Genomic DNA, 19278 nt, shown 5'->3' on the forward strand with positions numbered 1-19278 from the left:
GATTTGTTTTCATTTGTTCAAGTTAAATATGGCATCTACCCAGATTAAAGTCCATATCTGTCTCTTTAAAGTAGTACAGTAAATTTATTTAAACAAAGCTCTCGTTTAGGGTGACCTTGGACTTGATGGAGAGGCTGGTCTGACCGGTCCTGATGGAGCTAAGGTCAGAAAACGGACACTTTTTTTTCTTTTTTTTTCGCATGATCACTTTAATTAAGAAAATGTCTTTAAACATTGTTTAGTTCTTTGATTGGATAGATAATATTTCATTGACCCAAAGCCTCAACAAGTGTTGTTGTCTTTAGGGTGAAAAGGGGGATATTGGAATGGAGGGAGAAACAGGTGAAAAAGGAGCCATCGGATTTAAAGGAACGGAGGGGATTCCTGGAGATCCTGGCTTAATAGGCATCAAGGTGCTTGCTCTTTTCTATTTGGAAATAGCAGATCATTTTGTTGAGATATTCATGTGCGCCTTACAGTGCTTTTTCTTTTTTCTTTTTTGCATATTTATCAGTAAGCAAAAAAAGTTATTGATTGTGGAATTTTGCTTGTTATTCCAGGTTTCCTCGATTTCTAACATACTAACTGATTCATTTGGCACAATTTCCCAAACCATTCATTCCGTTCTCAAAACAAAGAAATATTTCTCAAATCGCTTAACACATTTCACCTGTTTTCACACACATTCAAATTGTATTAATGATTTCTGAAAAACTACATAAGAATACCCTCATTTTACACAGGTTTAACCATGTTCTCATTCATAAAACACAAACACATAATATAAATAACTCAAGTGTCACAATGTGAACTCAAATAGCACACATTTATCCATGAGTAAACAAGAAGGAGCAAAACTGCTATAGTACCGATACTGTAATTAAATTTGGCCAAAGTTGCAGAGGATGCTGAATTTATTTATTTAGCAGTGTACTGTAATTGGCAGTATACAGTATTATGTTGCATTGGTATTTAAACTTTTCTTCTCTGGTGGTTTTTATCTACTTTAAGATCACTTTACTGTAGTGTAAATAGTGAGCTGCAAAATTATTCCTGAATCCTAATAAGATGTTTTTGTTACAGTGTTATGAATTGATCTCACTAGTGTTCATTGGGCAGGAAGATAGTCTCTGTATTTGTTAGGTTTTGTGTCAAAAGAGAATATCATTTTGACTAAAATATTTGATTTTGACCAAAAAGTTTGAGGTTTGTTGGTGTATTCTTGAGATTGTGTTTATAGTTTAGCAATAGCAGTGTGTTAGCAATCAGAAAAACTGTAAATTCTGGGAGGAAAATTAAGCAAATCTAGGCCTGCTAAAAACAAAAAAGGCCTGCTAAAAAAAAAAATAGTTTACCACTAAATTAGATTGTTTTCAGTAGTCAGGCTGGTTTGGTTTGCAGGTTTTAGAGAAGTTTAGGTCACTTATAGCTGGACGGACTGGGTTAGGTTAGGGTTAACAACCTTAGGCTGGTTTCAGCAGTTTCTCAACAGGACTGGTATAAATCATTTCACTCTAGGTCACTTTATATTGCTGTACCACATGCTTTAAAGTTTTATTGAAGATTGAGTGATGTTGGATGACAGCAAAGACAAACTGCACATTCTTGTGGTTGTGCTGAATGATCAAACTCATAAGTCATTACTGAATGTGTTCATTCAGAGATATCACTCTATTCATTTTTGCAGTTCGTCAACTCTGTAATGTTCATTTCAGGGCCCTGAGGGTAAACCTGGAAAAATTGGAGAGAGGGGAAAACCTGGAGAAAAGGTATTTTATGTTTGACATTTCAGTTTACATGGTTACCCATCAACACTCTCAGTATATATCATTAGATATCAGTGTGTGTTCTTCCAAATGTAGAGTATAAATTATGCTTAAATTCATTTCAGGGCAGCAAAGGTTACCAGGGTCACCTTGGCGAGACTGGATCAATGGGAGAGCAAGGTGCCATGGGTTTCATCGGGCCAAAAGGAAGCAGAGGAACTACTGGATTTATGGTACACACATTGTTGGTTTCAAAGGGCTGGTTTCAACCAAACCGGCATGAAGATAGAAATAATTACAAATGCTTTTCTCTGAAAAGGACTTGCCAGAGATATATTGTTTGATTTTAAACATCTCATATTACATCAATATACCAGAGAAAATGCTGATATTTGTGTTTTATTTTGGCAAGAATGATTTTCGTTATCTGAAACTAACTCAGATCCCATGGCTATCATTTTCAGGGTGCTCCGGGAAAAATGGGTCAGCAAGGAGAACCGGGTTTATTGGGATATGTAGTAAGTGTTATTTAATATAGACATGCCTTATAAAACTTTATTTTACCTCAGGATAAAGTGGTACAAAGTCAAAACATCATGTGAAGTTCTTCTGAGCTAAAAATTCATAATTTGCTTGTTAGATCTAGTTGACTTGTCTTTAAATGCTCAAATGGTTCCATACTCCACTTCTTTTCTTTAATGTTTACTTTAGGGTCATCAAGGACCACAAGGTACAATGGGATCCCCAGGACCAAAAGGTGAAAAGGTAAAAAAATCTAAAAAGATTGCCTATAACTAGAAGCTAGTATCAGAGGCCTTTTTTTTGCATAATAAAAACAAACATTGTATTTTCCCAAAATCTAAATGGACTTTGGAGGATAACCTTCTTTTAAATCACCTTCCAGATTTTTATAAACTCTAATTTATTGATGTTGTTTTACCTTAGGACATGAATGCTTAAATCAATTTCTATTATTTTCAGGGAGAGCAAGGAGATGACGGGAAGGTTGAAGGTCCACCTGGTCCTTCAGGTGACATCGTGAGTCAGTCCACTAGATTTACTATACATTTTTGTCTTGTTTTGGGAGAATTCTGGATGCCAAACTGATCAATGTGTTTGGTTTTCATTGGGATTCAGGGAACCGTCGGCAACAGAGGAGAAAGGGGAGAGCCAGGTGACCCTGGATACCCAGTAAGTTTTTAGCTTTTTATTTTATAAACATGTTTTTGAATAAATAGATAACTAATTATTTTTAAATAATTAAATTTAAATTTAAACAATTTTTAAATCTAAAGGGTCATGAAGGTGTTCATGGAGAAAGAGGAAACCCTGGGGCTCCTGGACTCCCTGTGAGTAAATCTACCAATAATTACATCTTTAAACCAGTGTTTTTTAATATCTTTGATATGCTATTATAGGTTTGTTTATATTTTAAATTAGATTTTATTTTTATTTTTTATTTTTTGTTTTCATTTTTATTGTAGTTAATTTATGTAGGTTTTTTAAACACCTCTGTATACTTTTTATTGTTTTATTAAGTTTATAGTAATAATTGAATAATGGTTTTTAGTTTTAGTTTATTTAGTTTTAGTTATTTTAGTACTTCAACTTAAACTAAATGAAAATGAGAAATGTTGCTTTGGCAACTAGCTGAAATAAAAAAAAAGTATGTTTAAGTTTGTTATAATTTTATAATTTATATAATTTATATAATTTAACTTCAGTAAATGTTAATTTTATTTTAAAAAAAATGAAAATTGTAATGATTTAGTTAACGATGATAGCCCTGCTTTAAACTGAAATATAAAATATAAATCTTCATAATTTTCTTCATCTGATTTTTCCTGTCTATAACCACAGGGAAATGCAGGACCAAGAGGGTTCCCAGGGCCTAAAGGATCCAAAGGCAATAAAGTAATTTACCATGTGAACACAAACATAATGTGGATTTTGTTTTGTATTTAATGCACACACATGGCCTCTATTTTAAATCATATACCCCCGGTTTCAAAGACAATGCTTAAGATTATTCCCAGACTAAAATGCATGTTTGCTGTTTTAACTGAAAGCAACTTCCAATGACATATCTTAAAATATGTCAGTGCCATTGTTTTGTCTCAAGTACACACTAGCAAAGTTTTTTTTTTCTTAGGCATGTTTATTAAATCAATTTAAATGTCCTAACTGAATTAAGGTCTAATCCTTGCTTAATCTAAGCCCTGATTGTGAAACCAGGCCATAATATCCATCTCAACTGAATAACCGATTTTATTCAGGGTCCAAAAGGCAAAAACGGTCCTCGTGGTGAATCTGGAAATCAAGGGTCCCCTGTAAGTATATTTCTTACACACTGAACTGAGTTCAGTGAGATCATGATAAACCTACAACGGTTGTGATTCGCCCTCAGGGTCCTGTTGGTCTTCCTGGTCCCAGAGGAGTTGTTGGTCGTGAGGGTCTGGAGGGTGATCCTGGGCTTGATGGAGCCCATGGGAAAGATGGAACTAAAGGAATGCCAGTAAGACAATGAATGTAATTCTCAATGCTCTCAATGTAACACTTTATATGGCCCAGGTGCTTTTTGTGGTTTGTAATGTTTTGGTTTGTTTTTCCTTTCTGTTATGTGTGTTAGGGTGAGCATGGAAGTGATGGGGAGGTTGGTCTTCCTGGAAAACCAGGTCCTCAAGGAAATGCAGGTGTACCAGGTTTGCCAGGAATTCAAGGCTCTTTTGGGCCAAAGGTAACTAACTTATAAGGATAGTGACCTGCTCTTTGTGTTTATGTGTCACCACTATCTGCATCTTTCACAATATATGCTGGTTTTAGCTTAAACATTCCACTATGTTGTGACTTAGGGTGGCAGGGGTATCCCTGGCCAAACTGGACCTCCAGGCAAAAGAGGATTTAATGGGGGAATCGGATTTCCTGGAAAACAAGGTGACCGAGGAGTCAAAGGGCAACCTGTGAGTATCGCTTGTCCGTTATTGATCCATTGCAAATAGGACAAACACATCAACAAAATGCACCTGACTCTATGATATACTGTACCCTACCATTCAACACTTTGGTTTTTTTTATTGTTTTTTTTTTTTAAACAAGTCTCTAATATTTTTATTATCACTGTTGAAAATGGTTGCGCTGCTTAATGTGTTTGATATTAATATTAATGGAAGCTGTGATACAATCTTTCAGGATTCTTTGATGAATAGAAAGTGCAAAAGGACAGCATTGAAATATTTTAACATTTATTTTAAAGGGTTAGTTCACCCAAAAATTAAAATTCTGTCAGTAATTACTCACCCTCATGTTGTTCCAACCTTGTTAGACCTTCGTTCATCTTCGGACCACGAATTAAGATATTTTTGATGAAATCTGAAAGCTGGATCACTCCTCCATAGGCTTCTAAGGGATTGAAACTTGTTCCCCGAAAAGTTATTAAAGACATCGTTAAAATAGTCCAAGTGACTACAGTGGGTCAATCCTAAATTTATCAAGCGACGAGAATACTTTTCGTTAGCAAAAACAAACAAAAATAACGACTTTATTTCAACTATTCATTTCATTCTCTGTGGTCCTCGAGTCAGTTCACTAGTGTAATAGCGTAAGCTTCTGTTGTTGTACGTCACACGCATCACACACATGACCAGCATCGGCCAATAGTGAGCCTACGTGTGACGTAGCACTACGCAATCACACTAGTTAACTGACTAGAGGCTCACAGAGAAGGAAATGAATAGTTGAAATAAAGATTGTTATTTTTGTTTGTTTTTGCGAACAAAAGTATTCCCGTTGCTTGATAAACTTAAGATTGAGCCACTGTAGTCACATGGACAATTTTAACGATGTCTTTAATAACTTTTCGAGGCTGGCAAGTTTCAATCCCTTAGAAGCCTATGGACTAGTATGGAGGAATGATCCAGCTCTAAGATTTCATCAAAAATATCTTAATTCGTGTTCCGAAGATGAACGAAGGTCTTACGGAGTTGGAACAACATGAGGGAGAGTAAATACTGACAGAATTTTCATTTTTGGGTGAACTATCCCTTAAAGCAACACTATGTCGTTTTTGCGGTTTTTGCTCTCGGGGTCCCCCTACAGTTGGGAAACAGTATTGTCTTCTACTACTGTCGTAAAACCTGTCATGGTTACACCAGGGGATACACGTACATTGTTGACAAGCCGATACCGTCTTGAGTTCTCATTTCTTGGGCAGACTGACAGCGTTGCGTGTGAAATGTCTTCATCCCAGGTACATTGGCATATATTTCAGCATGTCAAATGAATATAATTTCATGGGTTTTATTTTTTTTCAAACGTCAAAAGATCGCGTAGCTCACGTTTACAAGACAGCGTCATTATAGTAGATTGGCTACTGTTTTACATAACGGATATGCTAATTCAATTCAATGTTTGTGTGGTAGGTAATAGCCATATATTGCCAATATTATAATATCAAGCTACCATAGATGAATCTGCAAATTTGAAAATCGATTTGCATTATAGCCTGAGGCAAGACACTTTCACCAGAAAAAATAAATAAACAAACATGACTATCAGCCTGCAGACATTAGGATAGTTATCCTGAAAGATTATTTATTATAACCATCGTTACTAGCTACCAGATTGATAATTCGCTACTCTACAACTATTACTTGATTCATGAAGATAAATGGATGACCAGATAGATTCCATAACATGGCCAGGCCATGTTATTCAGCCTTTTACATTTCGCGTGGTAGTCAGCTCCCTGACTCCCTGATTTATTTATAAATTTATAAACACTTTATAGATGACTGACTGCTGCGCTTGTGACAGAGTGCATGTTACTGAAAGAACGAGCATAGAGAGAGAGAGAGAGAGAGAGAGACGGGCGCGGAAGTCTTCAAACCGTCTTCACCGTCTTCAAACTGTCTGGCTTTCCCTCCAATGTTGATCCTCGTCCGGACTTTTAATTTGTCACTCTCCCTTTTTCTTCTTTTAGTCTCCTCTGACAAAACCTTTGCCTTCTTCGTTTTAGTTGTTACTTTGGCCAAGACAACAACATACAGACGGGTATCAAACGCTAGTTGGGCTCTCACGTCAGAATCTGAGAAAGTGGGGGAAGTGACGTATGCCGTAAAGCAGTCAAATTTTGTAGTTTTTTTTTTTTGTGCTCGGGTTACTACCCGTAAACCAAACTTACATAGTGCCAGTAAAAGCGATACAGACACTGTAAGGCTATGGCAGACTTGTCATTCAACCTATTGAAAGTCGATGTACCATCTCAAGGATCTTGGAAATATATTATGAAGGTTGAAAAACGACATAGTGTTGCTTTAACATTTTCTTTACTTTCACATTTGATCTATTTAATGCATCCTTGCTACATGAAAGTGTTAATTAAAAAAAAAATATCTTACTGGCCCTAAACTTTTGAACGGTAGTGTATATACATGTTTTCAGTCTATTTATCAGTTAATGAAATAATGACAGTGACATTTCTTTAACACTTAATGTCACAAACTGTTTTTGACACTGTTCTGTTTGATTTTCTCTTTAGGGTGATACTGGTGAACAGGGATTTCCTGGAGTTCTCGGGATGTTTGGACCCCAAGTAAACACACTTCTTGTACTACTGTTATCATATAAATTTAATTTTTCATAAAATTCCCATGTTTGCTTTAATATGTGTTGCTGGTCTTGTGAATGGTGCATGTTACAGATAAAAAAAGCTTGTCTTCATAATATTTCATCCAATAAGACTTTCGTTCATCTTCAGAACACAAATGAAGATATTTTTGATGAAATCTGAGAGCTGTCTGACTACTTCATAGCCTGCTAGGTAATTGCATCTGCCGGCCCAGAAAAGTTAGTAAAGACATTGTTAAAATAGTCCAAGTGACTACAGTGGCTCAACCTTAAGTTTATCAAGCGACAACAATACTTTTTGTCCCCAAAAACATGTCACTTTCACTTTCACTTAAAAAAAATAAAAATAACGACTTTATTCAACTATTAATTCACGACGCATGAATTAATAGTTGAATAAGGTCGTAATTTTATTTATTTTTTATATATTAATATATTAATATATTATGACTTTGTCATCGAGCATCATCTCGACTGAGATGATGCTCACGATCATTTGATGGGAAAGTGTGAAAGTCAAGCCATTCATTTTGTGGCATTGGTAATGCACTTTTACATTTTTTTCGTTAGTTTCTCTCGTTTCGGACATCCAAGAAATGCACACTTTAGAACCTTTTTAAACACTACATCAAGAACTACATCTGTGTCATCTTCTCAGTTCTCGCGCATGCGTCGTGGTGCTCTCGTGAACTCACGTCAGAGGCCCACACAGAAGAAAATGAATAGTTGAATAAAGTTGTTTTTTTGTTGTTGTTTTTTTTTGCGCACAAAAAGTATTCTCGTCGCTTGATAAACTTAAGGTTGAGCCACTGTAGTCACTTGGACTATTTTAACTATGTCTTTACTAACTTTTCTGGGCCGGCAGATGCAAATACCTAGCAGCCTATGAAGGATGGAGCCAGCTCTCAGATTTCATCAAAAATATCTTAATTTGTGTTCCGAAGATGAACGAAAGTCTTACGGGGTTGGAACAACATGATGGTGAGTAATTACTGACAGAATTTTCATTTTGGGGTAAACTAACCCTTTAACTGATGTTCCCTCCAACCACCTGCTATATAGAGACCACAAGAATTCCAATCAAGTCCCTACCTTGAATACCCTGTTTCACATGGAAATGTCCTCTTTATTCTGAGTATCTGAAATGATTTCCTGTTTTACCAGAGGCTAAAAAAGGGTAGATTTCACCACAGATCAAATCTATTTCATAAAGTAAAGCTGCTGGGTGCTTAATAATGTTAAATGATGCTTACATAAAACCAGTGACTAGTCTTGTGATTAATGAACAGTCTAAACTGAAAAGAAAGAGTACATTTATGTGATTTGTCAGAATCCAATTAATCAGGCAATTGCTAAGCCTTCAAGCAAACAATGCAATCTACTGTAGCATGTCATTACAGCTGTAGAAGCACTGTAGTGTATGATGAAAAATAGCTTCTTTAAGCAGCTTTGAGGGATCTATTCATGCAGTATAACCAAAAGCTTTGTGCTGACATCTGTGTCAGTTTAAGGCCAAACAGTTTTGTCCTCTAAAGTGTTTCTGTCATTTACAGGGGCCACCCGGAGACCTTGGCTCTGTGGGTATCCAGGGCCCAAAGGGTCCTCTGGGTTTAATGGTAAGTACCACTGTGAGAACTGTTGTGAAAACACCAATGAGTTGTATGAAGAGTTCTTGATCAGCAACTACTGTAGGTGTTTCTTCTTTTAAGGGGATGCAAGGAGCAATCGGACCCATTGGTATCATTGGGCCTAGTGGTAACCCAGTATGTATGATCTGAATCACTCAAGATGTTTCACAGGTGGCTTCTAATTGGGTGCTAATCTAAAAAGATCATTCTCTTCCTCTCTTCCTGTATTAGGGACCACAAGGAGATAAAGGAAATAGAGGGGAAATGGTAAGAATCTTTTTGAAATCCTGAACTTCTAATACGTATGGTTCCTATATAATCCTGTTTTAGAATGGCTTTGGCATAAGCTCACTTCCTGCCTTATAATCTCCGTTCAGTGACATTACTGAGATGGGAGTCTAAGGGCCCCGATATACAGCAAAGTTCTTTTTCATTCGTTTCAAAGGGGTAAAAAGAAGTTGAAATATTCTTGCAGCAGTATAATGTTAGCTAACTTTCCGATGCCGCTCACGCTGCTGGGTAGATTAATATATAAATATGTGCTGGGTACTTTTCTCTCAATAACAAAATAAACATACAACTCTTATGAAACTAAGAACTAAGAAAGCATCTAAGCATAGGGATGTGGATATGTTTGCTTGCATGAGCTCTGCAATTTGGCAGTCCATTTGAGTCATGTCATGTTTATTTATAGCACTTCATAGCAAAGCAAGCAGCTTTTCAGTATCAAAAACAGTGTCAGTGTCAATTTCAATTAGAATTACAGCTTTAATTTCTACTATAAAGAAGCTCTCCAGTGTGTTTTTAGTTTATTTTTAGTTTATTTTTCTTGCGTCTGACCTCGACTTACATAACAGAAGAAATGAAACAGAGAAGATTTCCAATTAAAAGAAGGTGAAGCTCCAGAGCACAGCTAACTATTAGGCAAGGTTAGTTGTGGCCTAATTTTGTTCGAAATGATATCACACTAGTTTGTTCTTCGATTTCGCTTGAAGTATATCGGTGGCTTAGGGATGCGCCTCAATTCACTCAAATGTACTTCCCATGGATTAAACCATTTCTAAGGCTGTCGCATTGTCAACTCAAAATTGTTCCAAGTGCACTCAAACATTCACTCTACAAGTTCACTGAATACACTGGGAATCTTGTAACTGGGAAATTGTGTTGCAGGTAATTGAATCATTTATATTCATAAACGAATTCACAGCATATGGAATGAGAGTGGAATGAGATTTAGCCTATGACATTTTTTATCTACATTCAGATTAGTAGGGAGAACCATTTCTAGTCAATATCCAAGTGAATTCATATTTGAAAAGGGTTCGCCACAGAAAATAACATTTTGTGTTTCTCCTTTTATTTTAAATAGGGTGTTCAGGGACCCAGGGTATGTTTCCCCAATGTCCTTCAATGTTACTACCCCTCTATATTCAGATTAATTAAGTAGTACTATTTAACCAAAAAAAAATGTTTCTTTTCGCCAACCTTTAGGGACCTCCAGGTCCTCGCGGACCACCTGGACCTCCAGTAAGTAGTCTTAATGCATTTAAAAAAACAAATTAATAGTATGTGTCATGCTTGAATTGCATTTAGCTGAAGCTCATAGTAATCAGTGCTTTCTGTTTCTTTATCTCTCATTGGTTTATAGGGGCTTCCTGGTGTATCTTTTGCTCATGTAAGTATGCCTAGAATATATTAAGGTATCTTTGTCGGTCTTGGCCACTTGAGAGTATGTGTATGCGATAGGAGGTAAGAGCAGAAGACTAATAAATGCCAAAACTCAGTAGAAATGATCGTAACAGATTGTTTAGGCTGTACAACAGCATTAAGATAACGTTATTGTCCAACTAAAGTTAGTTTTGATTGATTCGCTTCCATCACGAATATCTTTAGTTATTAACTTACTGGCCGCTAACATGACACCGTTTTAACAGAAAAACTCTTAACACGCTCCGGCCGCCCAACCGCACAAAACAGTGCCAGGTGTCTCGAGAACGTACTCCCTGAAATAGGTTCGAAGGTGCAAATGATTATCCGTTAGCTCTGCGCAAACCTCGAAAACGCAGACAGCGCGCACATGCGCATCACGTGTTCAGTTTGAATATATATGTGTGCAGGCATGTAGTCCTTCTTCACAAATCAACCCTCAACAAACTACTTGTCTGGTCTTAAAAATTTATAATACAGAAATTTATCGCGTCTGCGTAGCCATGTGAAACGGAATTATCCTGACAACATTTTTATCTGTACAGGGGTAAAGGGAGGGAGGCCTTCACAGGGGAGGGACTAGTTGACACTTCAGGCGTTGTCGTCGTGTCCAGGCACTGGTCCTTCATCAGATCTGGATATGGCCTGGATACAGCGGACTGCGGTAAACCTCGGGATAAACAGAGAGACTAATATTAGCGTAGACACCATCCATCTTATGATGTACAATGTACATCAGAGTTTATGGGAAGTGTTCCCGGTTCCGGCTGATCTAAACTATGCAGCCTAACATTGAATTATAGAAGTCTATAATGTGTTATGTGTTTGCTAGGCCAAATGTGTTTTGTCTGCTTCCCGGACAATGTTAGGAAGATTGTTCCAAAGTTTTGGTGCTAAATAGAAAAAGGATCTACCGCCAGCAGTCGATTTTGATATTATAGTTATTATCAACTGGCCGGGATTTTGAGATTGCAATAGACGTGGAGGACTATAATGCGTTAACAGCTCGCTCAAGTACTGGTGAGCTAAACCATTTAGTGCTTTGTAAGTAATCAGCAATATTTTAAAATATATACAATGTTTAACAGGGAGCCAATGCAGTGTTGACAGAACCGGGCTAATATGATCATACTTCCTGGTTCTGTTAAGAACTCTAGTGACTGCATTTTGAACCAGCTGTAGTTTATTAAACGTGCAGGGCAACCACCCAGTAGAGCATTAAAATAATCTAGCCTTGATGTCATGAACGCATTAACTAATTGTTCTGCATTTTTAATTGACAGCATATGACGTAATTTAGATATTGAAGATATAGAAGATTGTTGCCCAATAATTAGAATCTCTGTTTTTTCAGAATTAAGTAGTAGGAAATTGCTAGTCATCCAGTTTTTTATATCAGCTATGCATTGCTTTAATTTTGTGGATTGGTAAATTTCGTCAGGGCGTGAAATATAGAGCTGAGTATCATCAGCATAACAGTGAAAACGTATTCGGTTACCTAATGTAACCTCGGTTCTCTCTAGAAGAGGGAATGAGTATTGCGTAAGTATAGCTTACGCTACGGGAAAGATTCATCTTTTCGAGATATTGAAGCCAAAAAATTATCCTTAATTTTTGTATCCATTGTCAACGCAGTGCAGCAGCTAGCAGACCTAGAGCAGGCTGTCCAGCGTGCTCAAAGGTTGCCCTGCGGGAACTGCAGCAGCTTATCACTGAACCCGACGTGACGTCACGTCCAATGATGGCGCTTCGCACCTTCACAGCATCAAAGCCCGCCAGTATGGGCGTGGTTTAGCGTATATAAGCAGGGTTCGTAGGCTGATTCTCTGGTTTTCATCGACTGAAGCGAAAAACGCTCGTGGCGCAAGCACGTCAGGTTACACAATACTCGTTCCCTCTTCTAGAGAGAACCGAGGTTACGTTAGGTAACCGAGTACGTTCTCTTACGAGAGGTTCTCTCGTATTGCGTAAGTATAGCTTACGCTACGGGAACCCCTTTATCAACGCCATGCGCGCCAGCATCCACTTATGAGTCCCAGAATTTCGGGGAACCCAGATCAGCGGGAATAAGCGCATATATATATAAGCACATGTATATAAGCACTCATAGGGAATACAGAGCGGCGACGCCGGTCAATGTATAAGCATATAGCACATAACCTGATACAGTGCAGCTCAACCAGAAGAGCTAGTCATATGAGAGTAGTTTGAGCATGATAGTATCTGGGCAGAACTGACCTCTCACTAAACTGACAGTAGTTTCGCCTGTAGGGCGGGAACTTCCAGATTATAGAATCTGACAAAGGTGGAAGGGGAAGCCCAGCCCGCCACCACACATATGTCAGGAATGGAAATTCCACTGGACCATGCCCACGAAGAGGCCACGCCTCTGGTGGAATGAGCCCTGATGCCCAGGGGGCATTGCAAACCATTTGCTGTATAGGCAGCTGCAATCGCGTCTATTATCCATCTGGATAGACTCTGTTTCAAGGCGGCGGAGCGCGTAATGTAAGCTCTCAGCGCCCTGACCGGGCAGAGGAGATTAACATCACTCTCACTATCGGATGCTGGCAGAGCCGATAGCGAAATGACCTGTGCTCTGAACGGAGTGCCAATCACTTTAGAAACATAGCCATGTCTAGGTTTGAGGATGACTTTTGAGTCATTCGGGCCAAACTCAAGACACGCGGCGCTAACAGACAGCGCGTGTAAGTCCCCCACACGTTTGACTGACGACAGAGCGATCAGTATCACGGTTTAAGTGATAAGTACTTTAGATCCGCAGAGTCTAAAGGTTCAAAGGGGTATTCCTTCAGGGCCTCAAAGACCAAAGAAAGATCCGACATGGGAACTGAAGGGGGGGGGGGGGGGGCTCCTTCTTCTGGCTCCTCTGAGGAAGCGGATGATGAGCTCGTTCCTGCCTATTGACTGGCCGTGCGTAGATTCTGAGAATGCTGCGACGGCTGCCACATAGACTTAGAGCGTGGAAGGGGACCTTCCCTTTTCCAACAGCTCTTGTAGGAAACATACAACCGCGAAACCCCACACTCCCGTGGGTCCAGATTTTTGTCAGCGCACCATTTAGAGAACACAGACCATTTGGACGCGTAGAGCCTTCTGGTAGAAGGAGCTCTAGACTGCGTGATTGTGTTCATTACTGTGTCTGGCAGGGCAACGGGTAACCGTTGGTCAACCATACGTGCAGAGACCAGCGCTCTGGATGGGGATGCCAGATCGAGCCGCGAGCTTGCGAGAGGAGATATGCTATCACCGGAATAGGCCACGGGGCTGTCTGTGACAGCCGCGTCAGCTCCGGGAACCAAGACTGATTATCCCAACGTGGGGCTATGAGGAGCACTGATTGGCGCGTTTCCGTGATTCTCTTAATTACATGTTGTAACAGAGAGACCGGAGGGAATGCATATAGTGGGCGGCTGGGCCAGGTTTGGGCCAGCGTGGCCTGGTTCTTTGAAACGAACTTTGGGCAGTGAGCGTTGTCTTGTGACGCAAATAGGTCGACTTCCGCTTTGCCAAAAAGGCGCCATAGCAACTGGACTGTTTGGGGGTGCAGGGACCATTCCCCAGGGGGAACATTGTCCCTGCACAATCTGTCTGGGCTGTCGTTCAGGTGGGCTGGCACGTGCGCAGCTCTCAGCAAGCGCAGATGGTGGCTGCGCATCCGGGAGGGGGGGGGGCGCAGAAGGAGAGATAGAGAGATAGAGATAGACGCTAGAGGGAGAGTCCGGCGAGCGCGTTGCGGTGCCCACTGGCTCCAGCGGTCTTTGAGAACTGCGGTTCTTTGCGCGGCCCTCAAAGGGCGGAGTGACAGCTTGAGGGTTGAACACTTCGAGCCGAGCCCGCAGGGTCGACATCGGAAGTGCCACGCTGAGCTAACAAACCCCCGAGAGGGCAAGAGCTGCGTGTTCCTGGCCCAGGCAGAGAGCACAGATCACATGGCGGTCTCTGTCGCTGAGCGGGGCTCTGCACGAGCCGCAGGAAGTGCGAGGCATCTTGAAAAAGACGCTTGCTGCTCTTTTAGACAGTAAGTTTTGCAAGAAAGGATATGTCGCCGGATAGTGTAGCTCGCTCAAATGGCTGAGGGTGGCGAAGATGGCCGGCTTCTTCAGGCGCTGTCCTAAGCTGGCTTGTCGCTTTCTCGACGGCGGCGGCTTCTCTCTAGATCCAGTGATGCAAGAGCTTTGCTGAAGAGATGAAAATCAGAGAATCGGCCTACGAACCCTGCTTATATACGCTAAGCCACGCCCATATTGGCGGGCTTTGACGCTGTTAAGGCGCAAAGCGCCTTCATTGGACGTGACGTCACGTCGGGTTCAGTGATAGGCTGCTGCAGTTCCCGCAGGGCAGCCTATGAGCACGCTAGACAGCCTTCTCTAGGTCTGCCAGCTACTGCACTGCGTTAACAATGGATACAAAAATTAAGGATAATTTTTTGGCTTCAATATCTCGAAAACATGAATCTTTCCCGTAGCGTAAGCTATACTTACGCAATACGAGAGAACCTCTCGTAAGAGAACTAATGCCATGCTTCCCAATGATATCTCCCAAGGGCATCATGTACAGAGTGAACAGCAACAGTCCTAGTACTGAGCCTTGTGGTACACCACACTGAACTTTTGACCGATAAGACATCTCTTCATTTACTTCTACAAACTATTAATGGTCAGATAAGTATTATTTAAACCATGCTAGTGCAATTCCACTAATGCCAACATAATTTTCGAGTCTATTTAAAAGAATGTTGTGGTCGATAGTGTCAAATGCAGCACCAAGATCGAGTAACACTAATAGAGAGATATAACCACGATCGGATGATAAGAGCAAATCATTTGTGAATCTAATGAGAGCGTTCTCAGTACTATGGAACAGTCTAAATCCTGATTGAATATCCTTGCAGATACCATTTCTTTCTAAAAAGGAACATACTTGTGAAGATACTGCCTTTTCTAGTATCTTTGACAGAAAAGGTAGATTCAAGATCGGCCTGTAATTGACTAATTCTGTAGGATCAAGTTGCGTTTTTTTAACAAGCGGTTTAATCATAGCCAGCTTAAAAGTTTTTGGTATGTATCCTCATGACAAAGATAAATTAATGATATTAAGAAGAGGATATATGACCTCTGGAAGCTTCTCTTTCAGTAGCTTAGTCGGTATAGGGTCTTACATACATGTTGTCGATTTAGATTATTTAACAAATTTAGTAAATTCTTCCTTTCCTATAGCAATGAATTAATCAATTTTTTTTTATACGAATACGGGGAATTACAATACGTAACGGATAGAAAAACATGTACACAAAAAATAAGCATTTTCATTACCAAAGAAACATAAATAAACAATTTCAATGAAAGGAACTAAAGTCAACCCCAACCACCACCACATTTACTTTTCCTGTTTCTATTGCTTCCATTATAAGAATATTGCTGTTTTGAGCTACCTGAAAATGTCTCACAATAGGATAGTACTTATCCTTCCTTCAAATGCTGCTTTGTTCTCCTAAAAATAAAAAAAACACTCAGACTTACATGATAGCCGACATATTGTGTTTGAATGTAGGAAAGAATCTTTTTCTCTTAAATCATTGTACGGTTTACCTTCCTTCAAAGTCGTACTCTACTTTGTTTTCTCTTAGGAAAATGGCTCTTGGTGCTTCTTGACGTTTTTGAATCCAGTTTTGCATTAAGGTCTGACTTAGGTGCCAAGTAGTGTTCAAAATGTTCAAAAGCTTCTGTGTCAGAGCCTAGTTTTAGTTTGCGATATCATTGACTTTAGCAAATTAACTTGACTGCAAAGCAGTGAACTTCCGTTCTGTTCTGTGGCATCCTTACTTGGCCTAATCAGGTAATTACTACTGTTAAAGGGGCTATAGGTAAGAATGTATTAATCACTTTTTATTGCCAATGTGTGAACAGCTTGTAACGAAACTTAAAAAAGACCTTCCCTGACTTCCTAGTTTGTCTATGAAAGCCTGTGGACTGATCTTTATGTGATAGACTTTTGACGGTTTTGCCAGGAAAATCAAATCAAATGTTGTAAAGTATAGTCTACGGAGGAGAGTTGCAGTGAGAACCCAAGTGCAGTTTATTAAACAAAACACAGATAACGTTTCGAATCACTTCGAAACACTTTGAAATTTAAATGGTTCACCGCTGGGGGTGATGATCCCCATCAACCCATGAATCATGAGGAGTCACTGAGAACCAATGAACAAGTGTCTGTGGGTTTTACCTGATCTCTGATCAGTTTTATACATTTGTAGATGTTTTAATTAGACATTAGTATAATTAAAATCAAAAATGGTAGTTAAGAGTCTTATTGGCCTGTTGAGCTGAGCCATTCATAGAACAAACAAAACAAACCCTTACAATTGATAAAATAACATATATACACTTGATAATCTTACAAGATGATTAGATAATTACATTTGAAAGATTTTACTTTCAATAAAAAATTTGCAATAGATTTGTAAAAGGTGTTTTTATGCATGTTTGGCACAGTTTTTTTGTTGCATTTACACTGTTCTGACCACTAGGGGTCACTGTGGAGTTGGGTGTCAGATTGTTTCGAAGCCTCGACACAATACGGCACATTTGCTTCAGCTGTTTCAGTGTTCCACAAAGCCTCGATCTGCCCACCCCTACTGACTAGACTCATCAAAAGCATGTTACAACCAACAAAACTAGACAAGAGACAATGGGAACATGAGGGCTATATACACACAAATACTAGTGACTAACAAGAAACACCTGTGAACAATCAGGCAATGAACCAATAGGAACATACACACGTGACTAGGAAAGCACATGACATGATCACTTTGAAATGGATAAGGGAATCACATGACAAACAGGAACAAGGACTATGAAAACTACAAAATAAAAGACAGGAAAACATGAACGTGAACCAAAATCAAAGCATGACAGATGTGATGTTTATGAGCTCCCAAGAGCCTTGCTTCCATTCAATAAAACATGAATTGAATACTTATACAATGTTCAGGATAATGCAGAAAGAGCTATTCTGTTCTGTAATGTCAATGCACCTGTAGTAGACACAAGTGTCGTTCACAAAAAAAAAATACATATTGACGCGTTCTGTTTTGTATCATCCGCCATTCATGTTAGTAATGACAAAAGATTAACACAAATGCGCCAGTTAACGGTTGAATCAAATGTGTGTGAAACCAGACCATCGCTGCCAGGGACACCGGGAACAATCATAAGGCTGATTTATACTTCTGCGTCCGACATACACCGGAGCCTCTACGCCGTAGACTACGCATTGGTTTTAATTTATACTTCTGCGTCGTTGTCCGCGTTGACGCACGCAGAGGGAGCATGTGAAACCCGAGGGAGCGGTTTGAGCAGACCAATCACAGCGCTTGCGTCCGCGTAGAATTGACGCGTTGTTACATTTTTGGAGAGGTGCACGTCAGGGTACGCCGAAGGGTACGCGCGCTACGCAAAGCCTACGGCGTAGCTACGGCGTAAGTTCGACGCAGAAGTATAAATTGGGCTTTACCCGGATTCAGACCTCAGCATAGATGCCCAGCGTGAAAGCCCCTAGTCACAGGTAATCTGCGAACATCAGACCATTTTGACTTTGTTTCAATCCATTCGACAGATGTATCAGGATACTGACCTTCCAATGCTGGACCAGGGGACCGAGATCTTTAAGACTCTCCACTACCTCAGCACCCTGATCCACAGCATCAAGAACCCGCTGGGCACCCAGGAGAATCCAGCCAGAATGTGCAGAGATCTGTTTGAATGCGAGCAGAAGTTGAATGATGGTGAGTACATTATATTCATTGTAAATTTCATTCGCATTTGCTATAGCTACATTAATACAACCAAATATGTAAAATAATAGCTAATAGCCAATTGCAGTTGTAGTTTGTCATGTATGATAGGAATGAATAGGTTAGGAATGGACTCATTCATTTTATTTTTATCTTTTCTTCACTAAAGGCACTTATTGGATAGATCCTAACCTGGGCTGCTCTTCTGATAATATTGAAGTGACGTGTAACTTCACCAATGGAGGTCAAACCTGCCTCAAGCCAGTCACTGTGTCCAAGGTCTTTAAAGCCGGCAACCAACCGTAGAACATTATGAGCAGGATTACACTGAATTTAAATGGCCTTATTTCAGGAAGCTCTGCTTTTGTGTCCATTTCTCTACAGAATAGTTCAAAAATTGTCAGCATTTCTTCCCCCTCATGTTGTTCCATTGTTCTAATTTATCAATATATATTGTTATCTCTTTTCTAAAGTTGGAGACTGGAGTGAGTCTAATCCAGATGAACTTCATCCACCTCCTGAGCTCAGAGTCTGTGCAGATCATCACCATCCACTGCCTGAACGTCTCTGTTTGGGCAGCGGGGGATTCCAAAACTCCTTCCTCTAGTGCATTGTACTTTAAAGCCTGGAACGGACAGATAATCGAATCTGGGGGATTCATCGAGCCTGATCTGATAAAGGATGAGTGCTGGGTATGCATAAAGTAATACAGGGTTTTCCAAACAAGGGTTTG

The 19278-nt window shown here is 39.6% G+C and overlaps 1 protein-coding gene across 3 annotated transcripts in view; it reads left to right on the forward strand.

Annotated features, from left to right (window-relative positions):
* Window positions 1–19278, forward strand: part of col27a1b (collagen, type XXVII, alpha 1b) — a 150518-nt gene that overhangs the window by 128690 nt on the left and 2550 nt on the right. For 2 of the 3 annotated variants that reach the window (XM_077231775.1, XM_077231774.1), the window contains 24 exons: window positions 110–163; window positions 306–413; window positions 1716–1769; window positions 1892–1999; window positions 2231–2284; window positions 2478–2531; window positions 2748–2804; window positions 2904–2957; window positions 3062–3115; window positions 3627–3680; window positions 4043–4096; window positions 4174–4281; window positions 4396–4503; window positions 4619–4726; window positions 7303–7356; window positions 8945–9007; window positions 9101–9154; window positions 9251–9286; window positions 10389–10406; window positions 10511–10546; window positions 10668–10694; window positions 18368–18536; window positions 18715–18824; window positions 19019–19237. In XM_077231775.1, the coding sequence (XP_077087890.1) occupies window positions 110–163; window positions 306–413; window positions 1716–1769; window positions 1892–1999; window positions 2231–2284; window positions 2478–2531; window positions 2748–2804; window positions 2904–2957; window positions 3062–3115; window positions 3627–3680; window positions 4043–4096; window positions 4174–4281; window positions 4396–4503; window positions 4619–4726; window positions 7303–7356; window positions 8945–9007; window positions 9101–9154; window positions 9251–9286; window positions 10389–10406; window positions 10511–10546; window positions 10668–10694; window positions 18368–18536; window positions 18715–18824; window positions 19019–19237 (1815 nt within the window). Of the gene's footprint in view, window positions 1–109; window positions 164–305; window positions 414–1715; window positions 1770–1891; window positions 2000–2230; window positions 2285–2477; window positions 2532–2747; window positions 2805–2903; window positions 2958–3061; window positions 3116–3626; window positions 3681–4042; window positions 4097–4173; window positions 4282–4395; window positions 4504–4618; window positions 4727–7302; window positions 7357–8944; window positions 9008–9083; window positions 9155–9250; window positions 9287–10388; window positions 10407–10510; window positions 10547–10667; window positions 10695–18367; window positions 18537–18714; window positions 18825–19018; window positions 19238–19278 lie in introns of all 3 variants that reach the window. The other variant, XR_013204175.1, reaches the window with a different exon arrangement.

The sequence above is a fragment of the Siphateles boraxobius genome, unplaced genomic scaffold (assembly GCF_051911475.1).
Source record: "Siphateles boraxobius isolate OS27281-9 unplaced genomic scaffold, OSU_SipBor_1 16, whole genome shotgun sequence".
Lineage (NCBI taxonomy): Eukaryota > Metazoa > Chordata > Actinopteri > Cypriniformes > Leuciscidae > Siphateles > Siphateles boraxobius.